The sequence below is a fragment of the Oenanthe melanoleuca genome, chromosome 15, assembly GCF_029582105.1.
Source record: "Oenanthe melanoleuca isolate GR-GAL-2019-014 chromosome 15, OMel1.0, whole genome shotgun sequence".
NCBI lineage: Eukaryota > Metazoa > Chordata > Aves > Passeriformes > Muscicapidae > Oenanthe > Oenanthe melanoleuca.
Genome location: NC_079349.1, coordinates 6,692,361 through 6,711,817, shown reverse-complemented (window position 1 = coordinate 6,711,817; position 19,457 = coordinate 6,692,361). Strand labels below are relative to the sequence as shown.

General features: G+C 43.6%; 1 protein-coding gene across 1 annotated transcript in view; it reads left to right on the top strand.

Annotated features, from left to right (window-relative positions):
* The window catches only part of LOC130259852 (uncharacterized), a 37,998-nt gene that overhangs the window by 1,260 nt on the left and 17,281 nt on the right, over positions 1–19,457 (top strand). Inside the window, exon 2 of the mRNA XM_056504608.1 lies at positions 4,354–4,878. Coding sequence (XP_056360583.1) covers positions 4,354–4,878 — 525 coding nt within the window. The remainder of the gene's footprint in view (positions 1–4,353; positions 4,879–19,457) is intronic.

The following is a 19,457-nucleotide window of genomic DNA, read 5'->3' as shown; positions in this document are numbered from 1 at the left end:
CAAATGAGGCCTTTAAGGAAAGGGGTTCCTGTAAATTTGCAGGAGACAACTTGTGTAAACTGCAGCCTCTGTCTCCAGCAGTGAAAGAGCCCATGGCTTATCCCAAAGCCTGTCAGAGTTCTTGTTGCAGAGCACTCTTTAATTCTTCAGGAAGAAAGATCAGAAGGTTCAAACACAAATTCTTTAACCACAGCCAGCAGCAGCATTCTCTCACCCTGCAACTAGACTGCATACAGGAACTGCTGTGCTGCCTCCTCACCAAGTGAGGTCTGCCAGACCTTAATAGAAATTGTCTTTATCACGAGCCCACAGGGCCTTGCTCCTAAAAGAGGAAGGCAAATTTATTCATCTTTCCTCTGAGAGAAAAAAAAAAAAAAAAAAAAAAAAAAAAAAAAAAAAAAAAGAAAAAAGATGACATATGATGCAATTAAAAAGCTGACTTAATAAAATTACCAGGGAATACTGGCCATTTGTAGAGTTCCTGTCCAGCTGGCTAATTCTCTAACTCAGTGTGTGTGAGAGAATTGCAGTAGTGAAAGAAGAAGAGTCAGGTAGGAGAGAAAGGCTCCATACTCTGCAGGAGCAGAGGGTGGCACTCTCTGCACAGCACAAAAGTCTGGTGCATGGTGCTTTCTACTTACAGCTTTTATAGCTACAAACACGTTTTTCCAAATATTTCCTTAGGGAAGTTCTTGCTCTCTAACCACTGACAACACGATGTTCCAATTCCCTCTGCTTACTGCATGTTTTTCTGCTTACATATTTCTATTATTTGGTGTCACTCAGTCTGCAAAAACTTCATCAAAAAAGAAACCTGTGCTAACCACATAAAAATAGCTGTATTACTGCCAGATTGCAATCAGACTCAGGCATCCAGCTTGCCTCTCACACCCACTGGGGAAAAACATAGTTTTGTATTAAATGCAGACAATGGAACTAGAATGCAGGTCTTCAGAAACATGCTTTGTTAAACATTGCCTTAATATTTAATTTATTTATTTTATTTACCCATCATATTTATTATATATGAAACATTTTTACAGCCTTATACCTAAGCAATTTTTAGCTTGTCTATTCTAGCATGGATAAGTATTTAAAATGTTACTTTCCTGAATCCTTTCTATAAACAGTAAGACATGCAACTGTGGTGTGTCTGATTTAACAACATGGCTCAGAATGGATTTAATCAACCTTTACTATACCTAAGAGAAGCCTGGGAAAGCATAAAAAGCCATACTATGCAACCATAAGGTTTGCAGATGGGAGCTCTTGCATACAGAGAATAAACTAAGATTTAGGGCCTTGTTACTGAAAGTATCTTGCCAATGCCCTCCTCCTGTTTAAATCTGGATTCAGTTTGGTCACACCAGCTGTTTTGAAAAACAGAAACTGCTAGGAGCTGCATTCATTTCTGTGAAACGTTTTACAATAGTCTCTCTGGGCCAGAAGAGTTACTTTTGGTATCAGGATGCCTTACATATTCCAGGAAATTAGTTCAGAAAGTTCTCTTTCCGTGTATCTGTGTGTGGTAGAGAGACAGTTGATGGAAATTACTGGGTTTTAGTGGTTTCAAGCTTAGCTTTCCCACAATAAATGATTTTTGCTGCCCGTCTGGAAGCAGTAAGTTTCTAGTTGTTTTTTTTTTTCCTGGAAATTAATTTCCCAGCCTGGAGCTACTGGTTAAGAAAATGCTGCCATTATACACACAAGTCCTATCCACTAACTTCATAAATGTCACTATTCTACTGAAATTGGTGCTTGCTTCAGCATTTCAAGAGCTCTCAAAATGGCATAGTACAATAGGAAACACTGTCCTTGGAAGGACTTGCTAAAAGAGGATGAAAACCTTGAAGTTTTCAACAGGGAGACCAAACACAGAGAAGAGGACATTTATTTTCTTATAGATGTCTCAATGGCTGTGGAAGAGGCTTGGCCTTTTTTTGGGGATGTGCACAGTTGTTGCCCCTGTATGTGTGGTGAGAATGGGCTACAACTCTGATCTGGGCTGTGTGGCAGCTCTGAGATGTGGGAGCGTGAGACAGGGAATAAAGATTAGGCAGGAAACAAAGTGCCTTTTACCTTCCTGTCCTTTCTTGATCCTTGCAGTAAATCTATCTCCAGTCTCCCTCCAGCTGCCTATCACATCTGTCTAACAGGCAGCTGTGACACTGGGGGAAGGCAGCTCCCCTGGAAAGAGGTTTGCAGGCACCATTTGCAAGCCTGGCTTCATGGTCGTTATCTTCAGTAGGCAGTCAGACACCTTTTGGACCTGTATTTATGTGGTACATAACATACATACCTTTGCATCATATCAGGCAGAACAAGCTTAAGAGCTGCATGTGCAAATTTTGCAGAATTGAAATGATTTATCATATTATTATCCATCTTTTGTAGTAATCATTAATGAGTTGTGCTGTGCTGCCTGCTGTGGGAAGTTGTTCAAGCCCATAAAGAGTCATCCTGCCTGCTCAGGGAAAGAGATCATAAATATAAAACATAATCCTCATTAAAAATATGGTTTGAAAGGGTCAACAACCTGAGCTGAAAATACTTTATGAGCAGACTACTGTACGTTTGATCCTTAATTCTAGATGCTAAGTCATTGCTAAGCCATAGTGATGAAGTGTGGTGTGGACAGGTTCTGCTAGCAGAGGGATGCTGAGATAAGGGAACAAAGACATACTGACAGGGTTTGCAAGGCCAACAACAGGGCAAACACAAACATGAGAAATCAGCATACACTTGTGTCTGTGCTACATGGTCAAGGTCTACAGCTTGGAATGGCAATGTAGCCCCCAGAGCACCCTCTTTGCCTCCAAAGGATTACGGGTGCCTGCACTCTGATGACCCCTGGAAAGGAATCCAAATAACAGGGGTGTGAGATCCTTAAAAAGAGAGCTGATAGACTTGGGCTTGTTCTTTCATTTAGATATTTTTATATTGTTATTCCAGCAATGTCCAAGCAAAGAAAAAAATCAGGTTTGAATACCCTTTTCTGCCAGCTAGTCCTTGACTTACATCCTCATGCATCAGCGTAAGGAAAAGGCAAATGGTATCTCTGCATTTACTTCTGTCTCACTGAGCCTCATGTGGAAAAAAAAGTAGATTTCTGGTTTCAGGGATTTTTCAAAGCTTAACTTACATTTATGGTGACATCGCCCTGAGATTTAGCTGTGAGTGTTGAGAAAAGCAGTGCGCCACAGTGCTATGCTACAGAGACCAGACTGCCCTTCAGGCACAAGTGTTCTGCTGAGAAAAACCCTCCTGCCAAGGATGCCAAGTGTCCTGGGTTTTGTGTTTATTCAGAACAGATAAAATGTAGTTATAAATTCTCTGATATATGCTTTTTCATCTGACAAGGTAACTCAAAGAAATATTACCCAGGAGGAGCAAAATGTAAATTCAAACACAAGTCACAGTAAATAACTGACAAGGTCAGAGCCCAGGAACACCCTTTACACAGAGTTTGCCCTGAAAAACGAAGGGTAAAATAAGAATTGGTCACACAAAGAATTATTTGCATCTTCTGCTTTCAAGAAGTGCAAGAAGTATAAACAAGCCAATTAAGCTATCAAGACATTCCTTATGTGTCCTTCCATAGAAGGGCAACTTCTAAATCAGCATATTAAATTTCCCAGGGAGGCAGCGTGGTCCCTGTGGGCAGTGAGCAGTCAGTGAGCTGTCCCTGAGCCTCCCTCAGCCCTAGGCTAACCATGTTGTTACTTTTTGTAGGTGTCCAATAAAGGCTAACACACACCATCTCACAATGACATGGAAGGATTAGGGGGAGATCTGTTTCACTTCTTTGGGATTCAAGCATTATCTCCTACAATCAGGACATCAAACCCATGAAGCAGGTGAATGGACCTGGACTGGACATGACGTCAGTGCCAGGATGCACTCAACACAAGACTACATCTATGAAGAAAAAGAAGTTCTCTTTGACACCAGCCCTCTAACTTCATGCTTGTTATATGCACCCACTTGGACACCAACTGGAAGGTATTATCCATTTTTTTCCCATTGATTAAATTGTCATCTGACGCTCACTGCAGGATGTGGTGTGAGTCAATGGGGTACAGGACAGTATAAAGCAGAAAGCTGCATCAGAAATAAGGAGTGTCCCTTGCCCTCCCATCACCTTCAGAAAGGTTAAGTGACTGCTGTACCCTGACTGCTGGTTTTTGTGCAGGTCCTGAGCTTTAGGCTCCCCAAGATACCCATGAATATTCCTTTCCTGTCCTTTGCTTTGTGCTCAGATGAAGCCGAGGTGCTTATAGATGCTTGGAAAGACCTGAGCCCTTTTCCTATTTCCCATTCCTCTGACCGATCACTGCCCTGCCTGGGCTCCAGGGTCTGGCAGTGGATTGGAGCCGCGGGCGGGTGCGCTGCCCAGGGCAGCCTCTCTCTGCAGCCCCTCCATCTCCCACCGCCCCGCCGGAGGAACTTCTCCCGCAGGAGCCGCTCCCGCTGTTCGCAGGGCTTGAGCCTCCTCCAGCCCGGCGGCTCCCGACCCCGCCGAGGACACAGCCCCCCGGGGAGGGGGGCTCGGACCAGGCTACCCCCGCTCCCCTCCAGCCGAGCTCCGCCGCAGGTGACCCCCCGGGGGAGGGCAGGGGCCGGGAGCGGCCGGGGGAGGGGGCGAGGGGCGGGGAGCCGGGGGAGGGGGGTCGCTGTCAGCTCGGGGCACGGCTCGGCGCGGCAGCTCCGCTGGCTGTGCGCGGCTCGGCACGGCACGGCACGGCACGGCACGGCTCGGCTCGGCTCGGCTCGGCTCGGCTCGGCTCGGCTCGGCGCGCCATGCTCCGCTGCGGCCCCGGCGCGGGGCTCGTCCTGGCGGCGGCCGCGGCGCTCTGCCTCGGCGGGGCGGGAGCCAAGGTAACCCCGGCAGCGGCGGCACCGGCCCCCGCCCGCACCGGGCAGGGCAGCGGGAACCCCGGGAGCCCGCCGGGAGGAGGGGAGGCACCGGCAGTCCCGGGGCGAGGGGCGCAGCAGAGCTGCCCAGCCCGGGAGAGGGGAGCGCTGTGCTCCCGGGACGAGGGATGCGCCGCGGACACCGGGAGCAGGGATGCAGCGGGGCGGCCGCGGCGGGGCGGCTGCGGGTCCCTTCGACCCCTGCCCCTCGGTGTTTGGGGTGTAGGGCTGGCCGGGGCTCGAAAGGCACCGCGAGACGTGATGCTCCGGGACTCCGGATCAACCCCTCCGCCTCGGTACAGCCGGACCCGAAATCCGGTGAAAGCCCAGTGACTACAGATTGCCAGCAGAAATGAGAACATTTTCCAAAGGCATCCCTGCCACGGGCACAGCCTGGCTTGGGGAGTCCAAGCCGAATGTGCTGTTTTACAGTCCCCATGCTCGATCTCCCCGCTCTTGTGTACCTCGGCTGCAGCAGGGAGAGCAGGTAAACTCTGCGAGTGACAGGTACAGCTCCCAGGGCACAGAAACAGATCCGGGCACAGCTGAGAGCCAGGGGGCACGGGGAGCTGAGAGAGGCTGAGCTCGGGGGCACCCGGAGTGGAAAGGCAGAGGAGGAAACACAGAGCACCCCAAAACAGAGCAGTTGCTCTGTGCTTTGGGAGGGATGAGCAGTCCTGATCCCGCTGAAGGGAATGGGACTTGTACGGACCCTGATAGAACCAAGGTCTGACACTTCTAGTAGAGATCCTCAATTCTGTAAAACATGAGTCACTAGAGTATAAGAAAATATTCCATACATTTATGTCTTGTTACATATATATATATACCTATAAAAAGGAGTGGGGTTGTTTTCTCTGGTGGCAAACAGCATTATAATTCTGCCTGATAAAGTAATTCCCTGCCATAGCACATGAACACATGGCAATGACTGTGGTTCAAATGAAGATGTTTTATCTCACTTTGGTATCCTAGTGAAGATAGCTACAGTGAGAACTTAATTAAGCCACATTTCTGGCCCTAAAATACTAACTTTACCAAGACCTATTGAATTGTGTGGTTGTGGGGCTTTGTATTTTGTTTCTCTTTCAAGTCAGGATTGCATTGCAGAATGCAAGCTTACCCTCATCCAGTTGCATACCTCTCTTATTAAACTACATAACTTGCTTGCTTCTCTGAATTATTGCATCCTTCCTGTGCTGTTTGTCTTCTGCCTTTGCCTGTAAAGTCTTGAAGAGTGAGTACTGGCTGTGTGCTGTGCATTTGGAGGGGAAAGGCAATGATGGGACTCTGAATGCATCAGCAAACTCTCTTATTTTTTTGCTAATTTTTCTCTCATGTTTCCTAGTCAACTTCTACTGTTCTCTAACTCTGAAATCAAGAATGTTTGATTTTGCACCAGGCAGTAACTGAATTAAAGTATTGACCAACAGCACTACAGAAAAGAAACTTCCTCCTTAATGAAGAAGCAGCAGTCTCTTGCCTGCATTCCCCGACTTGACTTCTTGCTGTGACAATTATTCTTTTGATTATTCTATGTTTATAGGTTCTTAATATACTGGACCATTTCTTTTGCAGAATAAAAAGCATTTTCTGTTGCTTAGCTTCCTAAATGTGACAGGGAACTCTGTGTCCAAACAGACGTGTGTGTACATCTCTTGCTCCCTGTTTTTATTATTTCTTGGAGTAGTTGCACTTGCTCTTCACTCATCAAGGACTGCACTGTTCTGCGTAGGAGTCACTATTTTTATCTTTCCTGGCTACACTGATAGTGTTGCTATGCTAGTAAAGAAATATACATCCCACTCTAAGTTAGTGGTTCAAATGTAGTTCAATTTATCCGTTGAAAAAAAGGTATTCAACGATTTATGAGAAATTATTTGTCTTCTGGCTTAGAGTTAACAATATAAAAACATAACAGAAACTCCCTTGGCAAGGGCAAAGTCTGCATGAGATACAGGGAACTGAATTGTTCTTTTCATCAAGGAAGGTGGTCCCTGCCAGTAGGAGCTGAGAAAATTTGTGATGCTGTGAGGCAGTGTGGATGTTTGCAACATGTTTTGTGGCAAAGTAGAGCTCTCTCTGGAATCCTTCACCAAGTACTACAGCAATTTAAAAGTAGGATTTAGATCAAATGAAAGAAAATTTGAAGATAAGGTGCATGATGTTTCCTCCTGCGTGCCTATATCAAATGGAACAAGATGTGCAGATAAGCAGCTTGTTTATTCTGAAGGAAGAATGTAAACCTGATGAAAGAGTAACACAGTCAAAATTATGTCTTTATATGTCCATTAAATATTATCAGTTTAATCAAATCCTTGTGGAGAAGTTCTCAATGTCAATGCCATCCTCCATCTGGTATTCTTCTGTTCACTTGCTGGTTTAAAGAAAAAAATCAAGCCTTTCTTGTTCTGTTTAAGAGAAGAAATCTTAGCAATACCAGACCTTCTAGTGAAAGTCTTAGTCCTTTACCCAGCAAGAACTATGGCAAAATTCCTGCTGGTTTCAGAGGGAGCAGGATCCTTCCCAAGATCAGTGAAAGATTAAAAAAAAAATCAACTACTAAAATATGCACTTCAATTAGCAAAGAATGTGGCCTGATTAGTAAAGTGTATGAAATTTCAGCTATTAAATTCTACAGCCCTGATCAACAAAGCACGCTGCACAGTTGGCAATGTATCCAGAATCTCAACTGCTGTACTAGTCTCCTACCAGATCAACCAAGCATGCAGCTGAATTAGTAAATTATGCAACTGGAGCAGCAAAATATGCACTTCTGATTGGGGTGAGAGGATAGGAAGGTTCTCAAATGTTTTAAATTGGCAATAGGTCTGTCAGTGGTCAGCATCTGCCTTGAGAAAAGTAGAGGCAAAATATGAAACTTTTACTAAGTCTTTCTGGACCCTTGCTGGACTGGGAAAGTATGTCCCTCAAATAGATCAATGTTTGTTAGCAGCAGTCCCATTCTTTACCAGATGTACTGCACATCTGGTTCCAATCCCAGCAGCTGCCAGGTGTGGGAGTTATTTTAGTAACACTTTAATGGGATTTTTAAGTCCAGGTAGCTTTTGCTTTATTCATCACTGTAAAGCACTAGGTATGCACACCAGGCTGTATTTCTGTCTCAAGAGATGAAGCCAGTCAAGACAAATAAGGAACCTTCAAAGAACCTGAATGTTTTGTTGGCAGTGAATTTAATATCTATTAATCTCTTCACTGTTTGTGAAAGTACTTCGTGCTTGAGGAGCAGAGAAATGATGGGTCTTTCCTGTTTTCTTTGTATCTTGATTAGTTGCCATAACTGCATCCTATTGTGTTTACAATGTATCTTGGCAGATCAGATGTTTACCATGCAGAGAATTTGGCCAATTTGGGGAGCAGCTATATTCATACATTCTGAAGCAGTAGAGCTGTTTCTCCCTAGCTTCTGTGTATGTGCTTTAAAAATCCAGTCACTGTAGCTGGTTCTGATCTTCAGAAGCTGTTTTTTCTTTAATTATTATTTTTGCTTTATACAGAAGACCTGCAGGTTGTCCTATTTAAAATAAAGATGCAGTTTCAGGGTTTCTAAAACCCATTTTTTTTTTTTTTTTTTTTTTTTTTTTAATTGTTATTTTTTATGTCTGGAAATAAACTTAGTTGAACTGCCTGGGCTCAAGGAAAGTGTGAGAATTGCTTTGTTTTATTACACTGTTCACTTTAGAACTCAGGAGCCTGAAATGTAATTTGAGGCTAAAAATTCTCTGGACTTGTTTTTTTGTTGTTGTTGCTTTGGTTCATTTTTTTCTGGTTTTGGTTTGGGTTTTTTTGTTGTTTTGTTGGGGTTTCACTAAATTTGGTTCATAAAGCTGGCTTGCATTGAACTTCTTATTTACCAAATTTCTGCCTCATTTCCAAGTCAGTTCAATGAATGATCCTATTTAGTTCTTTTTCCTGTTTAAAATATTTCCTACTGAGTCCAGAGCAGTGCCCTTAAAACATAATTGATTTGGGTCATTGAACCCTTATTTTTCATGCATGTTAGTTTACATCCTGCCACTGGTCTGACTGGTATTTAAATTAGAAAATTGCAGGCGGATTTCTTCTAGAGGCTAAAGTTCACATGGAGTCTCTGGCAAAATAAGATCCTGGAGTACATATCCCTGGAACTGGGCAATGATTGCAACTCTTTTTTAATTCTGTCTGGCCGGAGTGTTATAAATCTGGCGCTCCCTTGTTAGCTTCACGCTAAGCAGCAATAATGTCCACAGTGTTTCAGTCCTGATAATTCTAATTACGGAAGCACTGAAGAAGCTGAAAGCTGAGAAGGTGGACAAGGCTGGCCTCAAGTCCTGCACAGCACAGGGGATTCTCTCTTTGTAAAGCTGTACCATAATTCTCTCATTCATCAAGGCAAGCAATGGGAGCAGCAGCCAAGGCAAGACAAACAAGCCAGTGGCAGAAGATTTCTGGAATTATGTGGGTAATCTTTGTGCAGAAGGAGCCAAAAGACTGTAGTGCTGGTAGAGATACCAACCATCCTTGGGGTGAAAACACTGACATTTTTTTCTTTACTATCTAAGAGGTTGGAGCATACAATCCTGTTGCACTGGTTTGCAAAGACCCAGCAAACAAACTTTTCTGTGGTAACCAATAATTACTATTCTCTCCTCTGCTTCTTTGTGTGACAGACCAGGAATGGTGGTAAAATATTTAGGTCTCTTTCTTCCTGCCTCCCTTTTTTCTTAAAAAAAAAAAAAAAAAAAAAAAAAAAAAAAAAAATGGTTTTTAGAAACCCTGAAACTGCATCTTTATTTTAAATAGGACAACCTGCAGGTCTTCTGTATAAAGCAAAAATAATAATTAAAGAAAAAACAGAAAGTGGAGCTAGACCAGGTCTGATAAAGCAGTTTTTCCCATTACACACTGTCCTTAGTATCCCAGATCTATAAATTATAAATACTTAGCCTGGTGTTTAGATGCTTGCTTGAGTATGGGAAGCACTAAAAACTAAAGTCATCCTCTTGTACAAATTCTTGGCAGGAGAAGGGTGGAGTAGGGACAGAGCATTAATATGTGTAACAATTTTACAGCAGTAGGGAGAAGCCTGACTGTCAGCCTTGGTTTTCAAACTCAGTGTAAGGACATTATCATTCCTCTTACAAGCTCTCAGCAGCACATGGCCCTGTGGTTCATTTTGAATATCCTTACTCACATCATTGCCAATGGAAAGAAGGTTCCAATTTTGAGAGGAGCAAAGGCTAATTTGCCTGTATTTCCTTTCTGGAGTTCTTGGAGCCCTACTGGAGCTCACAGAAGTCATCTGAGACTTCAGGAGGATTTAAATCAGGCCATAAGTACTGCTGGCTTGGATTGGTAACGATGTGCATTGAGTACAACACCTGTATTCAGTTTGGGTGGAGCCCTTTCAAGGTAGAAGAGTTGGTAATACTTTTACAGTACCTTTCATCAGAGGATTTCAGAGTTTCACAGATATCTAATTACAGAAACTACTAAACTATGTGAAATCCTTGGTCCTGGGGGAGTACAGGCAGTGCCATTATGCTTCAATAGAAAGCAGGGGTGGGTGGTGTTCAAAGTGGCAAAACAAAAGCGAATTTTTCACATGCAAGCCATAACCTGCTACACTATCTCATTTTCATCCTGTGTTTTACTCCTCTCATTTCTTTATATTAGCAGGCAGGTTTCAACACCAAATGAACTAAACAAAATGTGCTGCCACAAGCCTCCATTCAGGACTACTGGCAGCTCTTAGAAAGGAATTTCAGAAGTTCGTACATCTCCTACTGATCTGTTTTTGTAGTATTTGTATTTCTTTATTCTGTTAAGGTGTAGCAGGACTTAGCTGGGGTCAGCTGCCAAGGAGGCCAATAATGACACTTTCCTGGGTACAGAGCTCTGGGATGACATGTCTCTGAAAGTCCAGCCTGATCCAAATCCCAGAAAGTTGGTCACTCAGCCTTTCCAAGGATAGTGTGCCTGCTCTGTACTGTACTTAATTAGGGACTAGCAGTGGGAGATCTAATCGATTTGTTCTACTTAAATGCAGCTCTCTCCTGGTCTTGGTTAGTAAATATTCCACTGTTTCGAGAGACTGAGTTTTTTTAAAGGGATTTTTTGACTGAAAACATGGAGCCCTTACTGGTAACACTGAGGCTCAAAGCCCAGGCTGCCCATGGCCTTGACTTCCTCCTGTGCTCCAGATCTGCATGGGTGGGCACTTCAGGTAAATCTGAGACCTCACTATTTGAATACAAGGGCCCCAAGGAGTTGCTCATCAAGACTAACTTTAAATGCGAGCTTAGCAGGCTGAACGCTTTGATTTGCCTCTAAAATCAACAGTAAGTTATTCCAGGTTTCCTGGTTGAAACTTGAATGGGGAAGAAGAAAGGATGTCTGCAAAGCAGATTTATTTAGGAAAACAAATTGCTCACTGGTTGGGACCCTGTAACAACAAAACCAGACTTAGTTTTTCCTCTGTCTGCAGTATCTGTGATAGTTTTTCCGGCTTTCTCCCAACCCTCCCTGCTGTGCCCTCATGGTCTCTCCTTATGTGTAAGCAATAAAGTAAAATTTACAAGCATCCTGCTCTCTGAAATACTGGCAAAGACAGAGTCTTGGAAATTTCCCTTTCCAGAGTGCGCAAGAGGAGGCTAATCCTGGGAGAACAAAGTGGAGAGAAGTGCTGCTGTTTGTACACCACCCAAAACTAAGGATGAGCACTTGGACCATAGCAGACCCTTGGATACTCCAGCTGCAGCTGCAGCAATAGCTCATGTGGGAGCCCAGTGAACAGATTGTGTGAAAGGGAGAGGGTTTTTCTTTGCTTGCATTTTAAAGATCACTACCCGTGTCTTCTGCATAACCCCTCCAACCTGCCAGTGACATTTAGTGACACAACGACCTGGTTCCCAAAACGTTGGGCTAACAGCACTGCAGCAGGGTAATGGTGGCACAGAACATTTGCAGGTTTTGCAGTCACATATAGAATGTTTCCTTCTCCATATATTTGTACAATAGGCTGCCAGCATGTGAAACATCTGAAGTGCCTGAATGGAACAACAATAGCTGGAGGTCCAAGCACAAACAGCTCTTCTTTTGCCAGGCCAGTTTACACATATATGTGTGTGTTTTGTTTGCTTTTAAAAATGCAAGTTTATTTCCCAGGAAGTGGCCAGCAAATTTTGCATGGGATTGCCTTTCAATTCTCCTTTCTCCTGTTACTTGTCCTTTCAAAACAAAACAAAGCAGTTTTGGGCACCTAAGGTGCATATGGATCATTATTTAAATCTCTCCCATGTATTTGGGAGGTGATATATACAAAGTTAATTTGGGAACATTAGTTTTACAGATTCCTACGGATGTACATAACTTGTTCAATGGTGTTCAATTTTCATACTAACTCCACAAGTAAACTTTTACTGCAGGACTATAGCTTTTGTTTTTTTATCTATTCCATCTGGTTACTAAGCAGTAGAAAACAATCTGACCATGTTTTATACTTTTTAATTTGAGCTGCTTCAAACTGCTCAATTTATAGAAAATGAAAACCAGCTTGATCTTCTGGAAATTGCCCCATCGCCCCTGTCAGTTCCCACCAACCCTATCGTTTACTGTTAATTTTTCTATGGTGTGTTGTGTACACTTTGTTAATGAGAACTTGCTCCAGTAGAGAATAGACCTATGTGACCTATTAAAGCCCTGAAGCAAATGGCCATGGCATCTTGAACTCTTCATTACACTGCCTTACTTTTATTTACCATGGTCCCATCATATTCAGGATTATTTGCCTGAGGAGACACTCTAAATGATGCCTTTGTTTCTCTTTCTAAGGCTTTACATTTTTTTGTATGTTTGAATGAGGGTATTTTCTGAAAAAGGAACCCAACAAACTAGAACATGGATAGCAGCAGCTTTGTATAGATGAAGGATCTTGTTTGATAGGGCATCTTGCATCTTTGTTGGAGAATCTCTATTTGTCTGCTGAGTGTCCAGTCACAAGAGTTAGCTTTGTTTTTTTCCCCCTGCAAGGATTAGTCTGAAAGGTCCACAAGAAAAGGCTGGGAACTCCAGCACTCCCTGGTGGATGTTATGTTAGATATGTTGTATGCTTCCTTGGGCATAAAATCTTATGTTGTCATGAAAGGGGAAAGCCAATGTTCAGACTGCTCTCACAGGGACATGGATCACATTTGTTGCATGAGAATAGCACAATAAATTTATGAGACAGTTATGAGAGGTTTCTGCTTAAAATAGTTTTGCTTTATGGGTGTAATGGTTATAGTCCCCAAGGGAACACTGCCAAATCAAGTGGGTCTTTCCAAGCACTGGATTTGCATATTTTAAATAGATTTTTCAAATAATTTGATAGAAAAACAATCTGGCTGTTGTCCCTTTCAGACCTAAATGAGAAGAGGGAAATTAATATTGTAATGTGGGACTGCACTCAAGATAGAGATGAGTTCAGACCTGGCACTTAGTTTCTAGTAAAAGCACCTGGATGTAAATGAAATTAAAGAAAAAATATCCTGTGTCTTGGCCTAGGTATCTCCCAGAGCATTTCTATCTGTATTTCACGCTCGACCAACATTTTATCCACTTCATAAGAATATCTGCACCTTGACATGCAACAACTATTGAGTGATGAGTGAATGCTAGGATTATCCTGTAATGATAACTTCAGTCTGGGAATCTGAAGGTAGCAAATGTACCCAGGAGCTTCCAAGCCCAGAGAAAAACTATTCATCATAAGCATTTCTAGCTCTAAAAATATAGATTGTAGCTGTAACTTGTAAGAGATCTTGTAGTTGAATCCAACTCCATCCTAATTAGAGAATTGAAAGGGGAGAACTAAAGTTTCTGCCTATTTGTGATGGGGTGGAAAAGAACAAGAATTCTTTTCAGTGTTCTGAGACTTCACCTCTGAGCACTTTTGTAGCTGAGTTAGCAATGAGCCTCCTGTAGTCCCACCTTTGCTGAGAGGTGGACATATTCTTCCAGAGGGCTGTTAAGGCCATCTCTAACTATTGCTCTTGAATTTCCCTCTGTAGAAAGCAACTCTGGCTTCTGCCTGCAGAGGGAAATGAGCCAAATTAACCAGCAAAGCCTTGCACCCAGAGCTGTGTGTTCCTCTTCTTGTATAGGAATCTTGCATCAGGTACTCAAAAAGGTCTGTGGCTGCTGCAGAAAAATCTGCCCACTGCTTATAACTATGGTGTAGGTTGGCACCTCTGGCCTAATGAGGATGAACTGGTTTTCCTTCTCACCAGAACCTCCCAAAAGCAGCAGAGCAATTCTGCTGCCTTTCCTCGGCATGTTCCGAAGGCGAGCACGAAATGTCGATGTATGCTCAGGCTGCATACAGTGCTGATCATGCTATGGAAAGCTGGGCTGTCCCATGGGTGATTGTTCAGAAAACAGCCCTTGCTTGTGTCCCTGGGAACAAGAATTTTTTTGTTGCATCTCTGGAGTTAAATGAGGAGGGCTGTTGTTCTCCACAGAGGCTGGAGTGCGTCGCTGTGCCTGGTGGTTATCGCAGTGCCCGTGTTTGTTTTTTGTGATTTCCCTTTTCCCACCTCCTGCTCTGAGCAAGGAGCAAGGAGCAGGGATGGTGACCTCATGGTGCAGTTATGCAATCTGCCAGAGCCAGGTATCAAAACACAGTGCAGCTGTGGAGCTGGGACCTCGCTGTGGCTGGGGGCCCTGGCCTCCTGGCTCTAATGAGATCAGTGACCTTCTCCTGCCACTCCTTCTGCAGCTGCTTTGATTCCCAGGGATTTGTTGTGGCCATGCCTGCCTAACGGTTTGGAAAGCTGCTGCAGGGAGTGCTGCATCCACAGGCAGGCTCTGGGAGTTGGCCCTGGAGACCCAGAGTAGGTGAGGGTACCCTGAGCCCTGCCAGCCTCTTTCCATCCCAGCAGAGCTTATTTACCTCCATCCAAGGGTATAAAAACATTCCCACCCTCCCTGGTTATTATTTTTTTTGTAGGAACTGAGGAGAAGGTTGCCTGTTCTCCAGTGCAATAAAGCAGTCCCCAGCAATCTTCTTGTGATGCCTGAGCTGCAGCAGTCACATATGGGAAGAATAAGAGAGAATAGCCTGTCTGCAGTCTGAGGCATATTTGGCCTCCAAGTCCTCAAGTCTCATTCAGACTTTGCATTCTTTGCTCTAATTGATGAACTGCATTCCTGCTTCCCTCCCCTACTCTTCTAGCAGTATTTTTGTTTTCCTTGTCTCCTGCAGTAAGAGGCTTTCACAGCCTCCTTCCCTTCCTACCTGCACATTTGTTCTCTTCAAATGTCCTGCAGATTACTAAAACAATGGAAAACTTGGAGATAAATGTGAAAACAGGGCCCTGTGAAGCTGTTTGATGTGTGCCAAGAAGGAATACAAGACAAATCAGTTTCCTGAAAATGGGATTTGCAGAGTGGAAATGTCACATCCATAATCACTTTCATGTGGTGGAACTGCTGCTGCCCACCACTGACATAACAGAGCATCTGTTAAAAAGTGTGGGTTTGGTTTTGCTTAAATACAGCAGGTTGCACTCACTTCAAGGAGTATTAGGCCCTTGTTTAAGAACATAATTGCAACTGCTCTGGGACCATCAATGTATTAAAAGCAAATGTATGCTCAGCCCAGGTTGAACCTCACACTGAACCTGTTCAGAGCTTGTTTGTGTGAATCGGCTCAGGGAGCAAGGAGAACACATGTGTGCAGAAGGTGGGTTTGTGCTTGGACAGGGATATTGGGAGGGCAAGCAAGACCCCTTAGCAAGAAGGGTACTCTTATAATTGATGGGAACTCTTTTGGAGATCAAGCTGAAAAAGAATTACAAATAAAGACTAAAAAAAGGAGAAGATGGGAAGGTAATAACTAAGCAAAGTGTCAGTAATTTTTGTTGTGTTCTGTCAATCTCATGTCTGATCTGCTTCTGCTAACTCTGCTACTTTCAATCATCCAGAGACACTTGAAGAGTTGCCCTAATGTGGGATAAGAGAGTGTCCTTTTGCTGTTGCCTCATGCTTCAAACAGCAAAGGCAACTTGGCAGAGAGGAAAGTGGTGATTCCAAGGCATTTCTAGGAATTCCTGTACTGCCAGGTGGTAAAAATAGGTTAGATGTGCTGCAGCTGTATCTAGTTCATTCTAATGGAAGAAAATAAGCCTTGCATGCAAAGATGAGCTGAAAACACAGAATTAAATAGAGCACTAATTTTCCAAAGTCTCTGATTAACTTTGTCCTCTGCTTGGAAAAAGTCCTACCAGCTTTGATCTCTAGATCAGTCATCTAGTGAAGGAAATGTGGTCACTGTTTAAACCAACAGGCTGGAGTTTTCTCTCTTACTCTTGGGATAGTCTTTCCTCAGATCCTGTATTTGATGAACATCCAAAAAGCTCAGACTTCCCTAGCTTGGAAGTACTGTGAGAGGAGAACTTGGGGCTTTTGTTGGGAACCACAAGAATCATATTTCTGGTAGCTTTGCAGCAAGTTCCAGCCATGTCAGCAAGTAAAGACTTGTCTTTATTTTGTTTTTCCCTTGTAAGCTGGGATTGTGGAATGACAACTTTCCCTTTTTCCTTCTCATTTTCTTTTTAAAACCCCAAGTTTAGCATTTTCTTGCTGCTCTGGCTGAATGCTTGGGCCACTTTGTATTTCATCCCAGGTGGCTGGCTCTGTTCAAATGTCCTCAGGAGTCCGAGTGATCTTTAACTTTGAATCAACTTCCTATGGTTGGAGGGGAGAAGGGGGAAGTAGCTGGGGTGCCATACTTCCCCCTCTGTGTTTTGAGCAAAGATATTGGTGTAGCCAGAGGTTTAAAGAGCTCCTTTGGGCAGAATAAATATGCAGGAGCTGGCAAAGGAGCCTTGAAGCATTTCCAGGTCTTTGAAAGAAACACACGTGTGTGTGCATGTGTGCACATAAGATGTTTTTAATTTTGGAGGGGTGAGTGATCCCAAATAAAGCTTGCTGGATTTTTCATCCCACTGATGCTATGTTGAGCTCAGATGGCTAAATTTAATCATCCAGGCTGAACAATCTTGATTTCTAAGACTGGATCCATCTCTGTGCAGAAGCTATTTGCTTACCCCTGTGGCTTCTGTTGAATCAGCTCTGGGCTGACAAGATTAGGCTACTGTGGAATGCCCATAGACTGTCCTGTTCTGGCACTAGGCAGCTGCAGTGGATTTTAATTTTTAAATTAAGCAAAAAAATCTACCTGTGGAGGAGCTCTTTCTTTCCTACCCTTAGAAGTGTTCAAGTAGTCAGGCTATTTGATAGGAAAGGACAAAATATAAAATAACCCTCTGATTCAAATAATGGGATCATAACCAAGTATTCTCAATTCAGAATGATTTTTTAAAGGGCCTAAGGTCTTCATGAAAAGCTTCTATCCTCACCTGCACTAATTACTCCAGTATTAGTTTTTTTCTTATACAGTCTTCAAGCAAAGACCAAAAAGCCCTTTTACTTGAATTAGGAGTTAATACCCATCTGTGCTTGAAAATACTAATAAATGCAGCACTTCTTAAATGTTCTGTCAGTTTGAAACATGGTGGATTATTCCTACGCTTGTTTCTAAAAAGAAGTGGAAGTTACATTTTTAAATCTGCCTGAAACTCGAAATACATGTGAGAAATGCACAGAAGTTGAGATGTGCATAAAACATTAATGAGGGCAAAGTGGGTTGTGAACTTTGCACGTCATTTCCTTGCAAGCCTGCAGCTGGGTGTCTCTATTAGGTGACTTGGCCCCTGAGGATGTCGTGGAAATTCAGTGGCTCAGTGTGTGTCTCCAGTTTCCTCTGCTGAGCTTTCACTCTGACTCTGGGTATGCACCACAAGAACTTGCTATTTCTTGGATATTTTACAAAAGAAAACAAGCTACATTGGATAGGTCTCATGCCAGAGAATCTGAGATTGTGCTTGCAGAGGAATATCAGACATCAAGACAGGATGTCCTCCTTCCCTCTTTGAAATAAATACACTTTAAAAATAAACAATCTTTAGGATGCAAGTGGGACAGTGTCCTCTAGGATGTGGCAGCTCCTTGTAACCAGCATTAACATGAATGAAGAAAAAGAAGAAAAATCTAGGAACTCAAATGGGCTGAGGATTTCCCTGTCCAGGGCCTTGCCTCACTTTGTTTCCACCTGTCTTCAGCAGGGCTTGTATCTTTACAAGCTGAGCCACATGGCCATGTCACCTTCTCTTCCCAGCTACGTGTCACAGCATCCTCCCACCTTCCCTCCCAGCATCACCTCAGGCCAGCAGCACTTCTCCACTGGAGGCAGGACAGAGAAGCTTGAGAAACTGAGCCATGCCTGCTCCCTGGTTCAGGCAGAGGCTGGTATCCATCACTAGAGGCTGCCACATCTTGCCATTCATGGCTTTTTGCAAGACCCTTGCAGGTTTTGAGCATGGGGTTGCTGTGAGCTGCTGCAAGAACTTGTCTTGTCTTGGCAAAGTGAGGAGCTTCCTTCTCAGCATGCCTCTGGTCCAGCTCTAGCCTGGTCCCTTCTTTAGGAGTAATTGTGACTAAAGGGTGATATAATCACATTATTAAATTAATCTTGTAGAGAGTGGGATTCTCTTGGAATGTGTTGATTCACTGACAATGTTCCTGCAGGAAGAATGCAGAGGCTCCAGGCCTACATTTGTAGGTGTTGTGTGAGAGCAGAGTTAAGAGTTACATTAGTCAGATGATGATAACTACTCTTCCTAGTGCATATTCTTGGGTGGGCCTTATGGGAAAATCCCATCTGGCCAAAACAATAATCTTCTCCTTTTTATGCATGGGGATTCTGCTTTTCATCAGTGCCTCCTGCTCCTCAAGAACTCTTTCATGTACAGAATTCAGTTTGAAGCAATGACACACAGGCTTTGTGCAATATAATGTGTGTATAATGCAGCAAGGGCATCTCTTCCTTTGGAGCTGGTGCTCCTCAAGAAGCAGCCACTGGTGTCTGTGTGAAATTCCTGAGCAAAGTCCTGCAGTCACTTCTGGCCACGTGTTCCAACCCAGCACAGCTTTGTGTGTAAGAAAATCTCCCTACAACTGCATCACACATGGGTTTGCTGCAGACATGCTCCTCAGAAGGCAGCAGAGCATTCTCCAGAGCTCCACTTCCACAACACCTTTGAGGGACAAGCACAAGGTGCTCCTGGTACTCCTTAGCCCTGCATTTCGTGGGGCAGAGCCTCATAACTCCTTACACATGTGTATCTTCAATAGCTCAAAGCTGATGTCAATGTTCACTTCTCAGTCCAAACACCAGCACAGGAAGAGGTAAGTACAGGACAATGGGGCATTTTTTTAGTAATGGCACAAGATTTAAGCTTTTGAGGGGGCTGTGTAGTGTGAAAGGGGGAAATGCAACATCTTGGCATGTTCTGAAATAGCCAAGCATTGTGTCTATGGCCAAGCAGCAGTAGCTGAGATTTGAATTACTTCTAAAAATACTGAATGCAATTCCCCAGTTACCCCAAGACAGAAAGCAGGTAGGATTTGTCTGACCATGGTGGACTGGAGATTCAGTTCAA